At 39.9% G+C, this 20967-nt stretch overlaps 1 protein-coding gene across 2 annotated transcripts in view; it reads left to right on the top strand.

Annotated features, from left to right (window-relative positions):
- The window catches only part of lrp1ab (low density lipoprotein receptor-related protein 1Ab), a 197990-nt gene that overhangs the window by 20328 nt on the left and 156695 nt on the right, over window positions 1–20967 (top strand). For both annotated transcript variants that reach the window (XM_066670352.1, XM_066670351.1), the window contains exon 2: window positions 14088–14210. In XM_066670352.1, the coding sequence (XP_066526449.1) occupies window positions 14088–14210 (123 nt within the window). The remainder of the gene's footprint in view (window positions 1–14087; window positions 14211–20967) is intronic.

Raw genomic sequence — 20967 nt, 5'->3', positions numbered from 1 at the left:
AGACATTCTGGGCTCCGGAGTATTTATCTGACTTCTTCTTGGCTTGTTTTTCTTGTTTCTACTTTGCCCTTTTTGTAATAAAGTCCAAATTGCTTGTGTCTCTAGTCTTTGCTCATGTCCAGTAAGCAGCTGATACTGGGCTTCATATGGGTAATGCCAAATACTAAGGAATGAGTTTAGTATTACATTACTTTACCTAGACATCCTAAAAGTACCTGCACTGAAGACGGGGTGGGTTGGTGTGGAAACCCCCTCTCACCAAACAAGAGTCAAATATTCAACACAACCCAGTCCCCTTTACTTTACTGGTTTGATAGCACTTGAAAACATAACATCCTGTTCAATAAGCAGACTACAGCAGAACAAAAGAGGCAAGAAAGTTCTCTGCAAATACACACAAAGAATCTGTAACTAATTTTTGAAATGGAGCAACAAAATCACAAAAAACACTGCCAAGAAACCTACACAGATGCAGGAGAACACACCTCACAGACAAGTCAGACGAGATTGAATCTACAACCCTGTAACTGTGTGGCAGTGACACTTCCTGTTAAGGCTCTGTGCTGTGTTGAAGGTCTTTTAATTATAACCAGTAATTTTTATAATAAATTTTTATATACGATCTGTTTCTTGTCTTGGTTTTTGGCCAGTTATATCCAGAGTCCTTCTTCTGGTGCATCATTAATCAGTTTCCTGCTCTGTCAGTGACATATTTCTTTCACTGTAACAGTTTTCCTTGCAGCCCACTTAATCTGAGCGTCTATTTGTGCCATTACTTTATGCTTCACTACTCTGCCAAGCAGCAAGATGCAGCCTTGATAACTGCCTCCTTTCATTCTGTCTTCTGTTGCTGTAGTTGTCTCTCTCAGGGGGACATTCCTCATTGGAAATAAGGTTGAGAAGGACATTGAGATATCATTTTGGAAATTCAACTTGAGTGGTGTAATTACAGCCCTGCATTTGGCTGGCATTGTCGGCCTGCAGGTCACAGTGGCAGATAGGCATTCCTCCTGCTGAGGAGGGGAGGAGAGGAAAAAGGAAGGAGTGCCTCTTGATGAGAACCAGCGCCAATTCTGCACTGTCTGTCTGTGCATTTGGAACTTAACACAGCTGTCCCGCATCAAGGCCATCCCTCATTCCTGACTACAGACCTGCAACAAGAGACAATTTACTGTGCATTCAGCTGCCCTAAACGAACAGTTTGGGACATTCAACAGAAGCCTTTAGACAGGGGTTTCCAGTTCTACTGCACATTACCCCTGACTAGGGCATTTTATGGCTTTCTGGCTTTAACACACCCAGTGTAGCTCAAGAAGGGACTGCTCATTAGGTGACATGTTTAATCATATATTCTATAGTTGGGGAAAGCTCTAGAATCTGCAGGGAAGGCATGTTCTAAACCAGGGACACACAACTGTTCAAGTTTCTAAAAGTTGAGGAATGAATTCTTGCAAAATCAGTGGACTCTGAAGCTGTCTTAATATACATATCACTCCAAACAAATATTTGGCTTGGTTCCCCCCAAATTCCAGAGTCAGTTACAAAGGCTTGAAAAAGCCCAGAGTTGAGCCCCTTTATGAGCGCGTATCCTCAAGACGACCAGCAGATGCAATCAATTAGGAGGTGCTGGAATGTGCTGCAGAGGTCTGGAGTTGATTTTGTGGAAGCAGTGTGGGGTATCTGCTGGGAGGGGAGGTGGTGCAGGCCGAAAGTGGGTCAGGCTGGTCCCAGGCTGCATAGCTGTCTCTGCTCCCCTGCCTCTCAGTGGCAGGGGGAAGGAGAAATTGACACAGAGTAGGCGACTTTTTGAGTAACTCGCTCACCAGATGAACACATGTGGCTTTTGTGCTTTTCCTGACCACATCCTCTCTGGTTTCACTCTTAAATATTTCACTAAATGCCCTGTGTGTGCCCTTTTGTGGTCTATTTATTCAGGGAAAAGTGATTGTAAATATGCAACCTAAACGGGTATTTTGGTCTGGAGTTCTATAAACTGAGCGTCAGACTTTTAAAAACGTGGTGCACTGGTGAGCCAGACACCTAATTTTGGATTATATTGGTCCTAGCAGTGTTTAATGTAGGTCGGCACAATGACAACCAAATGCTAGTGTTCCATTTACACTGTTAAATTGTATGATTTGTAAAATATACATTAAGTGTATATATTATACCACAGTTGGTTCCAACCCTGCAATGTGATTGGCTGAGAGGCGCAATGTGATTGTATAACATTGCCACTCTGACCTAAGCTCTTCTGATATTACTCTGACACTAGCGCTTACAAGACAAGTGTTGGGGTGCCTGGACTTTTCCAGCCAACGAGGAACCAATTCAGTTTCTTTTCATGCACCTGGTTTTGAACAGAGTTATGGCACAGTGGATCCGTTACTCATTTATTTAATTTGTACTCAAAAGAAAATGGCAAAGAAATATAAAACAGGAAAAAACTGTGTGTGTGTTTTCTGTGACTGTTCAACTCAAGTCGTGGTTTCTTTCTCTGCTGCTTTCATTCTTCAACTCAGCTGGATGGCCTTGGAGCCATGCTCCAAAATACTAACATTTAACCATGACATTTTATTCACCCTATTTGTTTATCTCTGGCTCTGGTGCTGTCCTGGTTTAGACAGAGAACAGATCTGAATAATGTAGCCTTAGTTCTCAAAACTTGGGTAAAAGTGGACTGGCTCATTGGAGAGAACCAAGGTTTGGGAATGGAATTATTTTACCTCACGGAAGGATGATAATCAAACAAATAATTTATTTTCTTTATTTCTGCAGTTGTTAAAGATAGCTGGTTGTTGATCATATAGTAAAAGGCCACAGCAACCCTAGTAGGTATGCGTAGGATACTATTTAATGTTGCTAGATGTAGCTCGTTGCTGATCAGAACATAAACAGCCACAGCAAATTTAGTGTTGAGCTGTAGGATTCAAACAACAGAAATTATGTGACTGCAGGTAGGAAGAGAGTGTGGTGGGCCCTATGTGAAGCTCTAATGGATAGGCATAGGACATTTTATATCTTATCCTGTGTATGATTGTAATTAATTTGTTTTAAAATCTCATAATAAATGGCTAAAACTAACTCTGTTATAATCCACGTAATAATTAGGGTTGCATAGGTGTGATAAATTTCCAGTACATTACCGGTAACTTTCCATGGGAACTTTGGAATCTTTATTGGCGTTAATAGGAAATATTGGATAATTTAAAGGAACTAGATCATACACTATCATCGATGTACCTTTTTTTTTTGTCAACAGCAGGCGCATATATATATATATATATATATATATATATATATATATATATATAATGTTTTTTACAAAACATTTTCTGGACTGCTTGGTTCTTTGCAATAGTGATAGCACAAGTTTACACTCTGCAAAGGCTATTACTATTAACAAATTTTGTATTTATGGGGACATGAAAAATCACTTGTTCAGTACATATGCACATATATCTGGAGCATCTACCAACCCACAAACTGTGAAATATGACCACCCAGATGTGGGCTGTCTTAGTTCAAAACATGACATCAAGTGTAGAGAATTCAGAATGGTCCTGCTTCCTGTGAGTCACTCCAATCACAGTGCTGAACCTGTGTTTATGTGACAATGCATAGCAAGATGAAATGGAGGAAAACCAAACAAAAACAGAGAAAAAAGATAACTGAGTGAAAATGACAAAAATTCTGAGCTTCTGCTCCTCGCCTCTCAGTCCTGGACTCTAGCAATGAAGTGAGCTGTGGCTCATTCTCATTTAAAGGAACAGGTGCTGAAACCAGTCATTCTGAATAAGGCTGGTTAGACAGGACACGAGCACTGCTGTGGTGTTGATCCTTGTGTTAAATCAGTATAAAACACAATTTTGTCTATAACTAGGCTTTATTTACGGCCTGGACAAGCTGAGACCAAGTAGGCTGTATTTTAGAACATCAGGTAGTCCATAAACCTTTGTGAAGCAGCCTTCTTTTAATCCATTACATGCTTGGAGACTGCATGGTAGCGTTCCAGTTTTCACCTTCGATATTTTCAGCCTTGCCTGCCCTCTCCGTCACTTGCAGACGTGTGAAGTGGCTCCTGCTGTCCAGGTATGCCTAGGACAAATATTTTGACAAATTCTACAGAGCGAGCCCAGACCTCACGCCTTCCCGAACTGGGAGTTTCCGCTGCTGAGCCGCCGTGCTGATATTTAACATCTCCTCCACAGGATGCTCAGCAGAGTCAAGGGTTCATTCAAGCAGAGAGGCAATCAGACACTTCTGCCCATATGTGACGGTTCAGACCTAGATTCCAGAGGCTTGATTTATTTTGTTTATGTCTGGCAGCCCTTTTATAGGCTACCGCACCTCTAGGGGAAGTCTTTGAAGGTGATATGGTTTCATTTGCCACTGCGTATTTCGTAGATTATCTTTAATGCTGTCTCAGTTTAACCTGTGAGGGAGGTTGGGATGGGTTATCATTTTCTGTCTAGGCGAGCATTAATCCAGTGAATGAGTGCCCCCCCCCCCCCCCCCCATGTTTCATTTGCCTTGGGAGTTTGCTACATTAAAACTTTCTTCTTTCATATGGCATTAATTCCCAAAATGCTAGGCCTTAGCAAATACATTTGTCCCATAAAATAAGATAGGCATGCATATAAGACTACATTCACATTACAAGCCTCATTCACCAATTCACATTCAGAAGTGTAAATGTCCTGTATCTGTCTTTACTTTGAACAAATCTGTCTCTGAACTGGCAGGCCTGTGCACACTGATATGTTTAAGCACATTCCAGACTCCATAAACAGCAAAAACATCACATGCATGACACGATTCATTGTACTTTAACTGCAAAACTGAACATGTTAGTTGCTTGTGCTTGGGAAGAAAAACAGATTGTCGACTGTGCATGATTAGGATGAGAGGACGGGAGCAAAAAAAAAAAAGCCAGTTTTAATACTGCACCAAGAAATTGGCTGATTCCCCAAATGTTTCCCTGTACCCTATGTAGTACATACAAAGCCTCACATTTCCCAGTTGAACTAGTGCCCTCTTTCTGTAACATTCCGTGAAGTATACTATGTAGGGATGCAGCTCGAGCCTCTCTTCCATTGTTGATTGCTGTGTTGCCTGTGCTGGCTGAAGTGAAAGCTTTAGGAGCATGCGAACAAGCAAAAAGACCCATGAAATGTGATCTGGCGGTTCATTCATGTCACATGCCTACAAATTGAGTGCATTTTCAATGTAGGACCACATATGAAAGTCTTAAATCTGATTTGGCAAAATCAGATTTTACATGTCCACTCAGCCCTGAAAAAGCTCAGAGTTGAGTCACTTCAACCTGGTAAAGTGAATTTAACCCAGTGATTATGACTGTGGTCTATGGTGAGCAGCTCATTGATTCAACAGGATCTGTTCCTGCCACACAGCTCCAGGGTTGTGTTCATCCTCACCTCTGGTCACTGGTTCCAAGGGGGCACTTGTTTTCATTGTATCACATTAAACCTGCAGTCCTTTCTAACAAATTCGGAAATGAAAATTACTCCCTTGCCCAATGTTCACATCAGTAAAGATGGCATAAATCTTAATACATTCTGAACATAAACATATATAAATTTAAAACATAAATAAAGATCACGGACCTATGCTAATCTTATGAAAAATGCCAAACGCTTTTTTCTTTGCCTTAATCAACCTCAGGTAGTGGTTGACTCTGATTTTTTCTTTCATTCTACTACAGTTAAAACCCATGGCTCTGTATTAACCAAGCTCTGCCAGACGGTTCGTTCCCACTTCTAAGTATCACACACCCAATCAACTTTAGGTTTTGTTCCGTACAGTCCTGCATTTTTTTTCCTCATAAACTCTTGTGTTAAGGCTGTTTTTTTGAGCTGCAGAGCCTTCAGTACATTCTCAGCGGGTTCTGGAAAGGCTCGCCCCAACGTATTTTTGACATGGCGAGATGTGTTCCAAATGGCTCCCTCCTGTATTCCCTACATTGCTCACTATGTAGTGAAGTATATAGTGAATAAGGCACTGACTAATTTTGGGCACAACTCTGTACGGATAGCAGGAGCAGCCAGAGCTGTGTAGAGAGAGCAGCTAGTGATCTGGTCAGTAAGCTTCACAATACTCTTTATTCTGGAACTCCTGCACCTAAAATAAAATATCTGAACACTGAAGGGTGAAAAATGTATAGACTTTTACGAGTAGTATAAAGCTGGTATAGTAAAGCAGTGACAAAGCTGGTCACTCTCAAAAGTAAAAAAAAAATTAAAAAATAATAAATAACTTTATTAAAGAGTACATTAATAATAAACTGGATAAAGCTCTCCACAATTACTATACAGTAGGTAGGTAAAGAGAAAGCTTTATGAATCTTGTGGTTACTGGTAGTATTTTTACATAAAACTCTTCAATGTTAAATGACACTGTGAAGTTAGAGTCTGGATTAATTTGTACAGTGCATTGTGTAATGTTATTATAAAGAGTTAGTTTCATTTAAAGCAGGCTTGTGAGGTGGTGCCTCAGCAGCTAGGCACAGCGAGGCTTTATCCAGCTTGCCGCTATTGAAATGCTCCTGATGTTTGCTGTTGGTTGCAGTCCCAGAGGGGCAAATAAAGCCCTTTTTCAGACCATTCCCACCTCCCTCGCTCTCTTTTCGCCTGAGAAACACCAAAATGATTTAGCAGTCTATGTCGATTTTCCTGCTCTGAAAAGTTAGCCATGGCATTGTTAGGTTTCCCATGGTTTTGAAAGAAGCCTTGGAGGAGAAACTGCAGTTTAGAGCCTACAATTCTCCTCTGTGCTACCCCTTTACACGGCTGTGTTGATAGACTATAAACATTGACTCCCTTCCATTTTATTTAGGCTTTTATTTCCTGCTTGGTCACCAAGGAAGATGTCAGTAGTACTGATCAGCTGAGTGTGAGAAGAGGACAGGGTGTGGGACATGTTTTGGTGGGGAATGGAGAGATTTGGTGGTGCTACAGTGGTTATGGCTTGTAAATTGTTTAATTTTACATCTCTTAGAGTTCAGCACCTCCTATGAGCTGGCCTTTTAACACTTACAATGAGAGACTGGATCAGTGAAATGAACTACACTTCCATAATTTTCAAATCAACTGAAAAGTATTTGATCAAAAGAAACTTGTTTGGCGTCCAAATTTAGCCTCTCTTAGTTTAGAGCTGTAGCTACAAGGCTAATGTTGCTAACAAACAGTAGCTAATGAACCCCAAGACTCAGAAGCTGCTAAACATCTTGCTCTGCCTTAATGCCATACAGATTTATCAGTGTGTTTCAGGGCAGAATATGGCTTAATGTGAGCTAAAAAGAAATCAAAATCTCACCATATAGCTAAATGCAGTAGTAGTTATTTTAAGAAACAAGTGTGTCAAATTTTAGAGCTGTATCCCAGTTGCACACTTAATGCTAATTCTAATTAGTGTTTGAGCATGCAGTATGTAATGCAGTCATGTGTTTCAAAGTCCACAGTGCACACTTGGAACCATTTTTGAGTATGATAATGGACACTCTTGTCTCACAATCCAACAGAAAGGGAGGAGCATTGTGTTGTCACAGGTGTTGTTGTTTTAAATTGTATAAAAACATATTTATACAAAACAAGTGATTGGGGGAATACTAAGGAGTGCATCTTCACAGAACATAATAGTAGTAATAATAATAAATAATAATAACAATAATAAAGCTGTTCTTTTTTTGGAGACTGGAATTCTGTGATGCTGCTTTGTGACATCAGTTGTAAAAAGCCCTGTACAATTAAATTTGATTTGATTATGAAGCATCCTCTCTTGACGTTTATAGGTGATTTATTGTGTCCCAAGTCCAAGCTAAAGACAACTGACCCAGATTTGTTGTGATTGGTGTTTTGAGTCAGAGCCTGCATGTCAATCAGTGGTTACACAAATTTACCCAAATAAATCCCCTAAATAAGAGTCACCCATGTTCTTTCAGACAGATTTTCTTGTAGACATGGAAAATGAGAACTCCTTTCCTTTTGTGTCAAGCAGCCAAATATTTTTAGCATGATGTGTTTAAATTAATTTGCCTTACATGACATTTACTCATCCTGGGATGTGACTCTTGTGCTTGTGCACATAGTGATGATGAGCCTATATCATCAACTGTATATATTTAACACACAGAAATTGCAATGGCTATGCTTAAGGTCTCTACTCTAGCAGGATGTGTGAAAATGAAGGACAGCTGAAATGTTTTTGAGGTTATTGTTTTAATGCTACACTGTCAAATGTCACTGTGATGGTACCTTTTGCTGTCTCTGTGGTGGTACCCTCAAGGGTACATATTTGTACCTTTAATTAGGGAACATAATTTTACCTTATTTTATTATAATCGTAGATTTGTAGTTCACAGGACTTCCTACTGTGTCACAAACCTACTACTGAACTAAAGATCTCGGCAAAGCAGACTTAAGTCAGTGAATAAACTTGACTGCAGTGTGGGGTGTGTGACTTGGTATGGACTGCAAGCATATGTATATGGCCTTGTTGCCTGCTCACCCTCTAACTCTACATAGCTTTGTTCAATGTGTGTGTGTGTGTAAAAGAGAGTGACTGTGGGTCTTGGTGTGTTTTTGCTCAAGCAGCACATTTAGTTATCTTTCACTCCCACTCTCCATCACACACCCTCTCTCTTTTATGCTCGCTTTCCACTTAACGGGCCATACAATCCCCCTCATGCCAGTGAGCAGGCTTTGAAGAACAAAGCAGTTTACTGGGAAAAGGCCTTGTTCTCTTCAACAGTTTAAAATGGACACAGCCAAGAACAACCTTTTATTACTATATAAAAAAAAAAAAATATATATATATATATATATATGACTCAAGCCCTGGCTGTCTGTAATTCAGTCACTGAAATGACAGGACTGTGGCTCTTCATTTTGCTTTGAGCTGTGCTGTTATCAAACCATTCAGCCTCATAGAATGTGTTTACATAAGCATATGACAAGAAGTAGTGCACTATGGCAGAGTTTTCTGAAATTCTATTTATATAGAGTGTCCCCTTTGCTGCAGTAACAGGCTTTACATTAAATGTTGGAATATTTATTATCAATATTTGTGAGATCAGGTTCTGTTACTCTTAGGGATCACAAAGTCTCCAGCTCATTGCATTTTATGGCGATCCAAGATTCATGATTCCAAACAATTCACAAGAGTTTTAGGGCTTTAGAGTCTACTTGCCAACATTGAGCTTAAGGTCTCCATGTCCAAAGCCAGTGTGAAAGTGTGTCCCATCTCATTTAATGCTTTTTCTGCACAGATAATAAACACTCCCATTGACATTAAAGGGCAAATACCTTCAGCTAACTTACTAGTTCTGCTGACCCTACCTGCGGTCGAGTTTGGAAAAGTGGATGAAGTACTCTAGATGTGGAGCTGGACCCTGGTGCTCTGTTGGTCTCATTTCTTTAATTAAATGCCAATGCATTGAGGAGAAAATTGTGGCGATTCATAATTCTTCTTCGGGAGGTGGTACCTTCCTTCAAAAGTTACATAGTGCAACTTCTGCAGTGCTGAGCCTGAGTTGCAATGACAGAGGCTCTATCTCAGTAATGGCAATTTCTACTATAGTTTAAATAAATTAATGTTGATCCCTGTCTTTTCCACAGCGCTGAAGGTATATATGATATATGGCTGCACATTTGACTATATTTCAGTCTTAATTTGGTTATATTCCCATCCATATAGCTGTACTTGGGAAGGTAAAGTAAGGAGAGGGAAGAAAGCAGCAGGCAGTACCTTGCCCTGAATCACTCTTGTAGGTCACAGTTCCTTCACCTCCCCTTCCATCCCTCTCTCTCAGCACTCTACTAACAAAGTGTGTGCAGAGGTAGGACACTCAGGCCTGGAGAGAATTTCAATCAGACACTCAGCACTGTGATCCACAGCACACTTCTCCTCTGTGGAATGCAGTGCAGTAGGCCACAATCTTGTGCAGTGCAGAAGCATCACTAATGGTGACACCATATCTTCAGCAAGGAGGGGGATGTCCAAATTTGTATTTATTTATTTATTTTTATTTTTTTAAACCCACCAAAAATATCCATCCCTCAATGACCTTATCCTTTAGTCCTCATAAAATATAATGTGCAAGAAGATGGCATTATTCTTCATTAATTCGTTTTCCTTAACACAAATATTGTAACTTCTGTTATATAATTCTTAATAGTAGTAAGTTAATGACTTACATTACATCACTAAATCCCTCCTGCAGCACCTCCATTCCTGAGAAAGACCCATGATATGACAGAATATTCACTCACATGTCAATCTCAGGTTATATTTACATCTTGTTTTACAGTAGGTAAAAGGCTCATGAATCTTTCCTGAATCGGTAGCACGCACTCTGGAAAAATGAGTGAAATTGTCTATTTGGACGGAACTAAAATCACTGAGATATTCTGGTAATAATTACACACAGTCACAAAGTCATCAGAAACCACACAACTCATCTGTAACAAATCCAACCTATCTGATGATAAAAGCACAAGGCCAACTGTTGAGATAGCTTACATACTTCCATTGCATAAACTAAAGAACCAGCTTTGTCTGATTGCCTTCATGTGAGCTTCACTAAACTGTCACTTTAAATGCTTCCCACTGGAACTGGAAGTTCACTCTGAATTCCTTACTGCTAGTGCATTCTTGCTAAGTCATTTAGAGGCTCTGCAGTGTCTCTGGGGAGAAGAAAAGAATGGCCTGTGGTCAGTTGTGCGGACTTGTGGGCCACACCTACAGAACGCTGATGGCTCTGGCACGGAGCGGCAGTGTTTAGTGGAGAGAAGTCTGCCCCGACGCGGTCAGGATAGGGATGGGGTAATTATGGGGCTTTTTCACTTCATGTCTCTGAGGGGCAGCTGTGTGGAGTAAAGCGACCGGCAGGAAAGCGGTGGGCCTCCCGAGCTCCTCCAACAGCACTGCGGCACACCTCAATCCTCATTCACTGATGGCGTAGAAATACGGCAGTTGTGGGTTTTCTGATACACAGAAGCATCCAAATGGCAAAAATCCAACTGTTGTGGGTTGATAGTATTGATTCTGAACTCAATATAATACAACATTTGACAATCTTGCTTATGTCTGCTATAAATTCTAGTGCGGTCTCATGTTAATAATTATTTTATTAAAAAGACTAAAGGCTGGTTTATGCTTCTTCCCTGGCCCAATGTAGAGCTGATGCCATGGCCTATGCACCATTGAGTGCACCATTGAGTCTGTGTTGCTCTGCAATTACACCACCACACCACTAGGGCTCAGAGTCAGTTTTATGATCCGTGAACTGCACTCTTTAGGGACTAGGGTGCTAATTGGAACAGAGCATAATTTACATCCCACACAGGTCCCATTACTTGTAACAATTTGGGCTTCAGCGTATGGTACGCCATAAGATTTATGGCCTACACTTAGCATACATTGGCCTTAACTCACATTAAACTTTCAGCGTTGCAAGTTCTACAGCCATTGACCTACAGAGATGTGGAAAATATTATTTTTTTTAGACTAGTCATAGCAACAAGTGTGTAAGGGAATGTGTGGTGTACACCTGCAGAACAGTACAGGCCGTCAGAGTGTTTGACCCCTTCTTTTTGCCTTATATGGCAGAGCCACTGCATATCACTATAAACATTGCATTAATGTAAATAGCAAAAATATGACAATGCGGGAGATACAGTGGTACAGCAGGTAGGGTTGCTCTCATTTGGCTCCAGGATGCTGGGGTTGCAGTTTCAAACCCCATGTTGGGTCACTCTCTGTGAGGAGTTTGGTGTGTTCTCCCTGTGTCTGTGTGGGTTTCCACATGGTGCTCCCGTTTCCTCCCACAGAGCAAAGCAGGGGTATGTGGACCTTGGCTGTGCGAAATGTCCACAGGTGTGTGTGTGAGTGTGTGGTGCTCTGTGATGGACTGGCTGCCTGTGTTCTCAATGAATCCAGGAAACCCTGTGATCCCGTAAAAGATGGAAGTGTTCACAAAATGAATGAATAATAATGTAAATAATCCTCTACAGCCCTTTGTTCATTGGCATGATGCTGCTGCTAAAATCTTGAAAGGTGCTTTTTTTGTTGCCAAAACAAGACAGTTCCCTATTCTTTCCGCTGCAAGACTGGGGCCCTGGTGCCACCATGTCAAGTTATTTATGTGCTTCTCCACCATTTCCACCTTAAAAGCTGTAAAAGGAACAAAGGCATTCTTCTCAGCATGATTTTCACAAGAAATGTGCTTTATAAAATGGCTTCAGCCTTCTGGTTCTGGATTAGGCAAAGCCCACGTTAGAGACGAATTCTTGGGCCCTTGTACTCCAGCAAGAGCACTGGCACTTTGTTGGTGGAAAAGTGGTAAATGTGCGTCAGCTCCTTAGAGCTGGTGCACGGCCAAACAAGCATGCTTTCGGTCACCACTACTGACAGTGAAAAGACCCCTGTGTGCAGTAGTGGCAAAAACACCTTTGAGCATGTATAAGAGCTAAGAAAGCCTCTGTTGGGAGGAGAAACAGGAAAATAAACAACAGTATAGAAGTGTGGATGCTGGAATAAGAACTTAATCAGGTTTTTGAGCTGGGCCTTCATACTGATCTGGGAATAAAAAGTGTTTTTAGCTGACATCTAAGGTTTTGTGTTAAAAGCAGGCTCTTTATTAGACAGAGTGTTACACATGAAGGCACAGCTCGTAGATATCTTTCATAATAACCCTTGTTTTATTAGATACTGATTTACAGTTAGGATCATTATTGAGGAGCTGATATGATTTGAATTTCTGAGATAAAATAATAGGTTATTTAGGTTATTGCAACATTGCACAGCTTTCAAACCTAGAATATTATTACATTGGCTCACCTCTACATATGTATCTTCTGATACACAGTAGTTGACACAATTAATAGAAGCAGTTTTACTGAGGGGTTTTTAGAGTTAGGGCTGTTTGAATTGTAGGCTGCACAAGCACTATGCTGGATTGTTGATGATATTTCCCATGCCCAGTGTTGGAATAGGACCAGAACACCCCCAAAGTGGGTGGTATGGTGGCGCGACAGGTGGCGTCGCTCCCACGATCCTCCAGAATCTCAGGGTCCTGGGTTCAGTCCTGGCCTTTGATTACTGCCTGTGAGGAGTTTGTATTCTCCCTGTGTCTGTGTGGGTTTTCTCTAGGTGGTCTGGTTTCCTCCAAAGTCTAAAAGCACACGTGGGTAGGTGCTGTGCGAAAATGTTCCCAAGCATGAGTGTGAGAGTCACTTTGTGAGTGTATAATACCCTGAGATGGGCAATTTGTCTTCTGGATCGCCACAAGTCTGATCAGGATGAAGTGATTACTGAAGATGGCAGAATCAGCGAATTAATGAATGGTCAATTGCTAGAATTGAATCAAAGTGTTTATAATATAAGGTGTGTAATAAACATGTGTAGGCGGCAAATGGAAGACTTCTGATTCACTAACAAGGTTGAGTGGTTTGTCCCAGTGAAACCTGTCCATTTCCACCTCTGGTCACAGAAACTATGTAGCTGATATGAACACTTAAAAGTTTGTTAGCACCTCACAGATTTCCTCATAATGTGCATGGCATCCTTCAGTGTGGCTCATTCTTTGGTTGAAAGAAATAAAAAAAAAAGATAAGGTAAAATAATATAAATAATAAAAAAAATCTTTGATGTCCATCTTTGAAAAATAGAACTCTGTTTTTTGTTTTAGTTCAATGTCCAAGGTAAGAGTTACACTGCTAGCATGGTTTTGTCTTTATTAGCCTACAATTCAGTGGCTGGGCTAGCCATCCCAGTGGTTATGCAAATGTATTTGCCGTTTACAGTGTATTTTTTTTTTTATGTGTGTAGCTTAAGAACTCAGATACAAATATATATATTACAAAATCAACCCAACAGTCAGGTACATGAATATTAAGCAATCTGCAATAATGTTATTGCGTATTCATAACAATTTAAAAGATATTCCTAGTGCCTTATTCAAAGCCTGTATGTACACTTACAGTTATTTCAATAGCAGAACTGGTTCAAATGAGTTATTTCATTGACGCAGCTGCAGCTCACAGTGCCCTTGCTATTCTGTGTTCCAGCTCCGAAGACCTGCAGCCCCAAGCAGTTTGTGTGTAAAGACCAAGTGACGTGCATTTCCAAAGGTTGGCGCTGTGATGGAGAGAAGGACTGTCCAGACGGATCAGACGAGTCTCCGGATATCTGTGAGTTATACACAGCTTCCTTATCTCCAAACTCTAGATTTCTATCCTGTGACCAATATGTTTTAAGTTCAAGCCAAGCCAGCACCAAGGCCCATTCAGTATGTCACAGCTCCTGGATCTGTTAATTGAGAAATTCCTCTTCTTTTTTCATGATGAATGAACCAATAAGAATGGCCCATTTATCAGGAAAAGTTCATCAAATGGAAAGGTCAGCTGCCATTGCAAAAGTCAGTGTGAAGGGGGAACCAGGACCTGCCTTTCTTTGCAGAGGCAAAGTGAAATACAGCATTAGGCAGGAAAAAGTTTCTTATCAAAGAACCTCTTTTGTTCCATAAAGAACCATTTTTGCTAATCTGTTTAAATGGGTAAAGGACCATATGATGGAGTCAATTTTAAAACCTTCAGGAAGTTCTTCACAAAAGTGGTTCTTCTAGGCCATTTCTTAAAGAACCATTTGTAACACCTTAATTTTGTGTGTTGAGTGTGATCTAGATTATTTCTAAGCGTTCTGCTTGATGATGGATGGGAATGGTTGAAGAATGGGAAAGTTTAACACTACTATGAGTGTAAGCTTTGGCTCTACCATCAGAAGATCCAGGGGACAACCCATCAATGATGCTGCAGCCAAGAGAATATAATTGCCTCTCCCTGAGTGGCCCTCCCTCTTCCGCAGTGCTAGTCATCAAGAGTGAATGTTAGCTAACATACAGTACAATATAGTACTGTGCAAAGGTCTTAAAAACCTAAAGTTATTGTTTTAAATTGTGTTTTTTTTTCTTCTCAGTAAGCGTGTGATGATATAACATTATAGTAAATACAAAAACATAAATACAGTAAGTGATTTTTAAAAGTAAAAATAGTAAATGTGTTGTATGAAGCAAGTGTTAAGAACAAAATTTTGTTTCTAGATGTTCTCCTTGATCGTGTAAAGTTGTTAAATCAACAGCAAACTTGATTTAACATAATTAAGTTTTTTATTTAAAAGTCTAGGTGTTTGGATGATAATCACAAATACTGGACTGCCACAAGGACAGATTTGGAAAGGATTAAATTAACACATTCTCACACACAGGATCACTACTTACTGAAATATAATTACAATAATTATAGAATAAAATGTTTTATTCTAATATTCCAATATATTTGTGGGCTTTTTCTTTCTTTTTTTTTTAAAGCAAATAAACACTTACTGCTCAGATAGCTTTTTAATTCTCAGTTTCTCAGGTGCCTAATTCTGCGTAACTTAACTTGTTAGTGTTCTCCTCCAAGCATATTTGTTCAAACCTGCAGAAGAATTCAAATCATGTGCAATTTCCTAAATGTAATTATAGCAAATGTACTATATTTTAACAGAACTGTCATTTAAACACAGCAGCTGTTCTTCACAATGTGTAAAAAATTCAGGATGAATGGACAATAGAAATGCTCCATTACTTAGAATCATATCCCTTTACACTGACTTCCATTGAAAGTTTTTTTGAGAATCATGTTTTTCATTGGATAGCAACAATATGGGGGTGATGGAAAGGGTTTATGAAAGAGAGAGCCTGGTCCCAAGCACTTATTATATAGCTTTGTGGAGCCTTGCTATAGAGTGCAATCAGCTTTGTCCAGCCTTATGATTTGTGTGAGCTCAACCCACACACATTTTTGACTCCTATATCAGAGCACTAAAAAAATGCTTCTCTCTGTACAGCATGGTTTATCTGCGGAGACTGTAGCTGCTCTCATTGCCAGTGCTGGACAGTGATTTATAATCTAGTTGGACAACAACATTAGTTAAGCAATTACAAACCTGTCTGCTCTGTACAGTATTACTCAACTGTTCTTTCACCCATGTTAACAGATCCAGGATTTGGTTTGTGGGTGAAAAGAATTCCCTGGTTCTTCAATCTGTGGTTTAGCGAGTGCTGTTCAAAGGCATTAATGTATCATCATGTTCACAATATGTGGTCTTTGTGTGTGCTTTTGTTTATTGAACTGAGCAGTGCTGAATTCTGTGTACGGCATAAAGTTAATTTTATAATTTCATAGGCCTTGAGTCTGAAATTTGCTTCTGATTTTCTTTAGGGGCGGGTGTGTGTGTGTTCATAGCCACGAATTGATTAAATGCAGCGTAGAGATTTAGTTGTACTCCTGTGCCATAACAATAAAACATTGCTGTCCAATAAAATACATGTATCTTCATATGTGGATTTTTGGGGATTTGTAGATTTGAACACACCAGCTGTCCTTCACATTGTGTGAAAATCTGATGATGAATGAATCCATAGAAATGCTTTAAATTTACTTAGAGTAAACTCTTTTTACATTCACTTCCATTGAAAACTAAGAAGGTTTTTTTTCCTTCTGTAAATTTACTATTTTGGGAGATACGTCTTTAATTGGATAGTAATGAAATGCATGTTTCACATTTAGGTATGGTTTCCCCAGACAGGGATTATGCCTAAACCTGGACTACACTGCATTTTGAATTGTGATTTTATTTCAAAGTAGGATATAGTCCAGGACTAGTCATAATCCCTGTCTGGAAAACCAATATGTGACAAGGGTATAACAGCTCTTAAATATTCTGCCTACTTGGGGATCTTTTGATGACACAGTTTTAAGGAAGCAGATGATCATCTGCCTCTGAGGCATTGCGGTTTATATTTGTTGTATGAAGATGGCTTAAAATGTTTACAGTAGTTTTCCTCAGAGGGTTTAGAGGAACGTTTACCTCAGAGAAACTAGGTTTCTAAACAATTCCACCATAGAAAGGGCATGTACTACTTGTGTGGAGTTTGCTAGAGAGTGACCACATCACACAGGCTGCGTTCCAAACTATAAGAAACTATATAAGAAAACTGCAGCATAGCCTGACAGTGCACACCGACACGTGTTGACGAAAAAAAGTTTGAGAGAGCAAATTTTAGAAACTGGTGCTGGAGGAACACACACATTTAGAGGATAAAGCCTCATGTCTGTGAGGCTAAAGTTGAGGGTAGTGTATTTTGTCTGATTTCAGTTTAGTTGCTCTCTCCTTTAAACCCCGCGCTAAACTCACACTCAAACAGTTTTCACCAGTCAGTGAACTCCCACAGCGCCCCCTCCCTCTGGCTCTCTTAAATGCACAATGGACTGTGTACTTAAATACACAGAACTGAAATATGACACACCACATGTCATAATTTTTTTTTTAATGATCATTTTGCATACAGTCCACATTTTTAAATACTGTGATATATGGTATTACCGTTATAAGGAACAAACTTAGTTGGAACATTAACTACATAAACAGTTGCCTGTGGAGACAGAGAACAGTAAGAAATGAGAAATACTCTGTCCCTCACTTCAGTGTTCATAACCACTTCACATAACTCTATGTGGCGCTCTCAGAGACAAATGCATATAAATCTGGTTCTTTTCACCACCACTGTGAACAATTTAGACTTTTAAAAGGGACATATTGTGAAAAATCACTTGTTCAGCGGATATGCACATTAATTTGGGGATCTGGAGCCTAACAACAAACAAACTGTGAAATAAAACAACTCAATCAGTTTACTGTGGTTACTGCTAAGTCTCTGGCATTTCCATTAATCAGTGGCTCAATATTTCTTAAAGGAACATTCTGAACAGGGCTGTTTTGATGGGGGGAATGCTGCAATTTTGTTTGATCCCTTTGTTTTATCCTGACGTAAACCTCCCCAGAAATATGTTTTGCCAACACAGACCACAACGATTGTGATGGGTCTGCAGTCAGATGAACATGGATTGAGTTGAGGAAGATCAGAAATATGAACTCCTTTTCTCCAGTGACGAGAAGAAAACAACTCACTAAGAGGGGATCCAGTTGGGAAACATGTGCTGGCTTTGTATTTGTTTCCTTCCTAGCACTGCTATAAACACTGAGTCACAAATAGCATCCTAATCCCTAAATAGTGCACTTCACTGGTTATAAAGCTAATACTACTACAACACTGCACTGAGTACTACAGAGAGTGGAGAAGATATTTGAGATTCAGCCCTAGTCTTTTTGGTGGTTTAACTGCAGAATGATATAGGTACACCAAAGCACTAGTGTTGCTCAAAATGGCATAGGGTTGGGTCAATGCAGAAGCATAAATCAGCCTTAAGTTTTTCTAGAACTGAGCTTTTTTATTCATTGAGCATGCTTAATGGTTTATTATGCTAATTGTTTTGTAATCCTAATGGAATATAAAAGCCTAATTTTGAAAGAATGCAAGTTACGCAGAACTCTTTGGTTACTTCCAGCGTAAAACTAAAGAAGCAGACTTAAGAATGCAAGTATATCTTGGGAGATCAACATTGGGAGTAAGTTGGACAGTGTATGAAGTAGTTTTCTTGCTGCAATTTCCCTTGAAAGTGTCCCTCGGGCTGTGCTGGAAGTTTTATGTATTCTCATGCACAACTTACTAAATGCCCCCTCATTCACCCATCTCCACATAGCTGGCCTCAGGAAGATCAAAGGAAAGGGTGACTCCTTACGAGCAAAATTTCAGTCTCCAGCTACCCATCTGCCAATCATGAATACTTCTTAATGCAGTTTCTCTTCCTTTTTATGCAATTCAGCCACAATGGACAAAGCATCTTTTCAGTGGGCCAGAGTCGGGGCTCTTTCATTTATCTAGATCTGTTTCTACCAATTACTCTCGTTAGAGTCCCAGTCCTCTTTTGTTAGCACAATTTTCCCTGAATCAGAATCAAAGAGGAAGGCTGGGTCATCAGTGGAAATGAGTTTTTGGAAATGAGGATTACTGCTATCCAACATTAGTTTTAGTTCTGTCATAATTTTGCTGTTACATATACAGTAATACCTTGACTTCCAAGTTTAACTTGTTCTGTGACCGAGCTTGTAACTCAATTTGCTTGTATATCAAATTAAATTTCTCCATTAAAATTAATTGAAACGCTATTATTCTGTTCCAAATCCCCCAAAACCACACCAGTTTTTAAATTAAAAAAATGTACATTATAATTAACAAATAATATATGTATAAAAAAATACATAATAAACCTTAAAGATCAGACAAAGATGCTGGCGAAGGTGGAGGAGGTTGGGGGAGTTTTACTTTTTGTGCTTTATCGGTTAACTTACTCCCTACACACTTAATGCTACAATGCTACAAAAAAACATGCTTGCACGGCAAGATAACCAAGTGAACTGAACGCTTGCTGGGTTACTTTTGGCGGGTGGCGTATGCTCACTCACTCATAACTCAGATCTTGGCTTGCATCATTAAACAAAAATCTACCAAGTGATCCCTGCCACCACCACCATAAATAAATAAAAATAGTAGCAGTTGACGTCGCAAAACACCATCTCAGACTTGAGCATTGGGCTTTGGAAACCATTACATCAGCGGTGGTAACGTTAAGTGTTGTATACTCATTATGACTTTGCATGTTGTTTTTGTTTACTGGGATAGATCAGTGTAGTTTTTCCATTCATTGTTGCAACATCCATCTTTCTACAGTTTTTCTTAGGCCACCTATCTGATGAGTGTTTGAACCTCTTTAAAGACCATGGTGTATTTTTACAACCTTCTGTTGTGAGTCAGATTAACAACAAATGTGATCTCTTCTGTAGCTTGGAGTTTGTACAAACGCCTATTTTGTGCTGGATGTCTGCATTACGTGGATGTTTGGCCTGTCAGCGCTCTGCAAGGTTTACTCGTCACGTTTAGTCCTAACTCGACTCTCTTGGAGCCATGAGCGAGCAGGGGCTAAAGGAGTAATCTATAGTTACACTTATATAGCGCCTTTCTAGATACCCAAGGACGCTTAATCGGTTCTGGGTACCAGTTACTAAATGTGTCTAGTTGAAAATCAAAAATAGCGGAGTAGGGCAATGCCAAGTTGGTACCATGCAGTGGAAAAGCGGATCAATAGAGGACACTCAAAACTCCTCAAAGTTGGTGAACAGGGGTGATGATGGAAACCAGGACCCCAAGGCTCTGGAGCTGTGTAGAAGTGACACTACCTTAAAGTGTCTGCAATCCATCTGAAAAAGCATGTTCTCATTACTATGTATATACTTCTGTGTTTAAAAAAACAAACAAACTTAATGCTGGCTTTACCACATTAATTGGGCAGTGTCTTGGGACCTAACCTTGGTTTGGTCCAGCTGTGTAGCAGAGCAGTGCTGAGGAGGCATCCAGGCTCCAGTGATGGCCGAGTACCAATATAAGAATAGCCACAGTGGACATGAGCATGTGTTCTGTTAAAGTCTCCTCTGCTGAAGGATTCTATTTACAGAGGCTCTGCTGCTGCTGCGTAGCGTTAGATCCTGACGTCTGATTCATGAGGGACTTGTCTGCAGCTCAGCAAATCCAGACACAGGGATAAGCAGCAGCTGGAATTAGAAGTGGAAATGAAACTGCACCTCTCACTTTTTTTTTCCTCTCCCCCAAAAGCGGAAATGGAAAGATGAAGTTCAAAGAGCTTGTGTTGATCAGATTTCTTTGCTTCTCCTGGTTTTAAATTGGGCCATGCTGTTTTTATGGATCATAGCACTAAAGGAACACACTTGTCTCACCAGCTCCAAGTTAATTACTAACAAACCCTTCCCTCATACCAGTGCTCGCTCTCTTTCTCCTGCTCTGTCTCTCTCTCACTCTCGCTCTCCCTCTCTTGCGTTCTCTCTTTTTAAATTCTGACTTGTATGTTTTAACACTTTTCCCTTTCCAAGTGTAAAAGAGGTATTGAACTCTATAATTCATGACATGTTTCTATCTAGATACAATTGGATGGT

Source organism: Hoplias malabaricus, chromosome 5 (assembly GCF_029633855.1).
Source record: "Hoplias malabaricus isolate fHopMal1 chromosome 5, fHopMal1.hap1, whole genome shotgun sequence".
NCBI classification, from domain to species: domain Eukaryota; kingdom Metazoa; phylum Chordata; class Actinopteri; order Characiformes; family Erythrinidae; genus Hoplias; species Hoplias malabaricus.
This window is presented reverse-complemented; position numbering and strand designations above follow the sequence as displayed.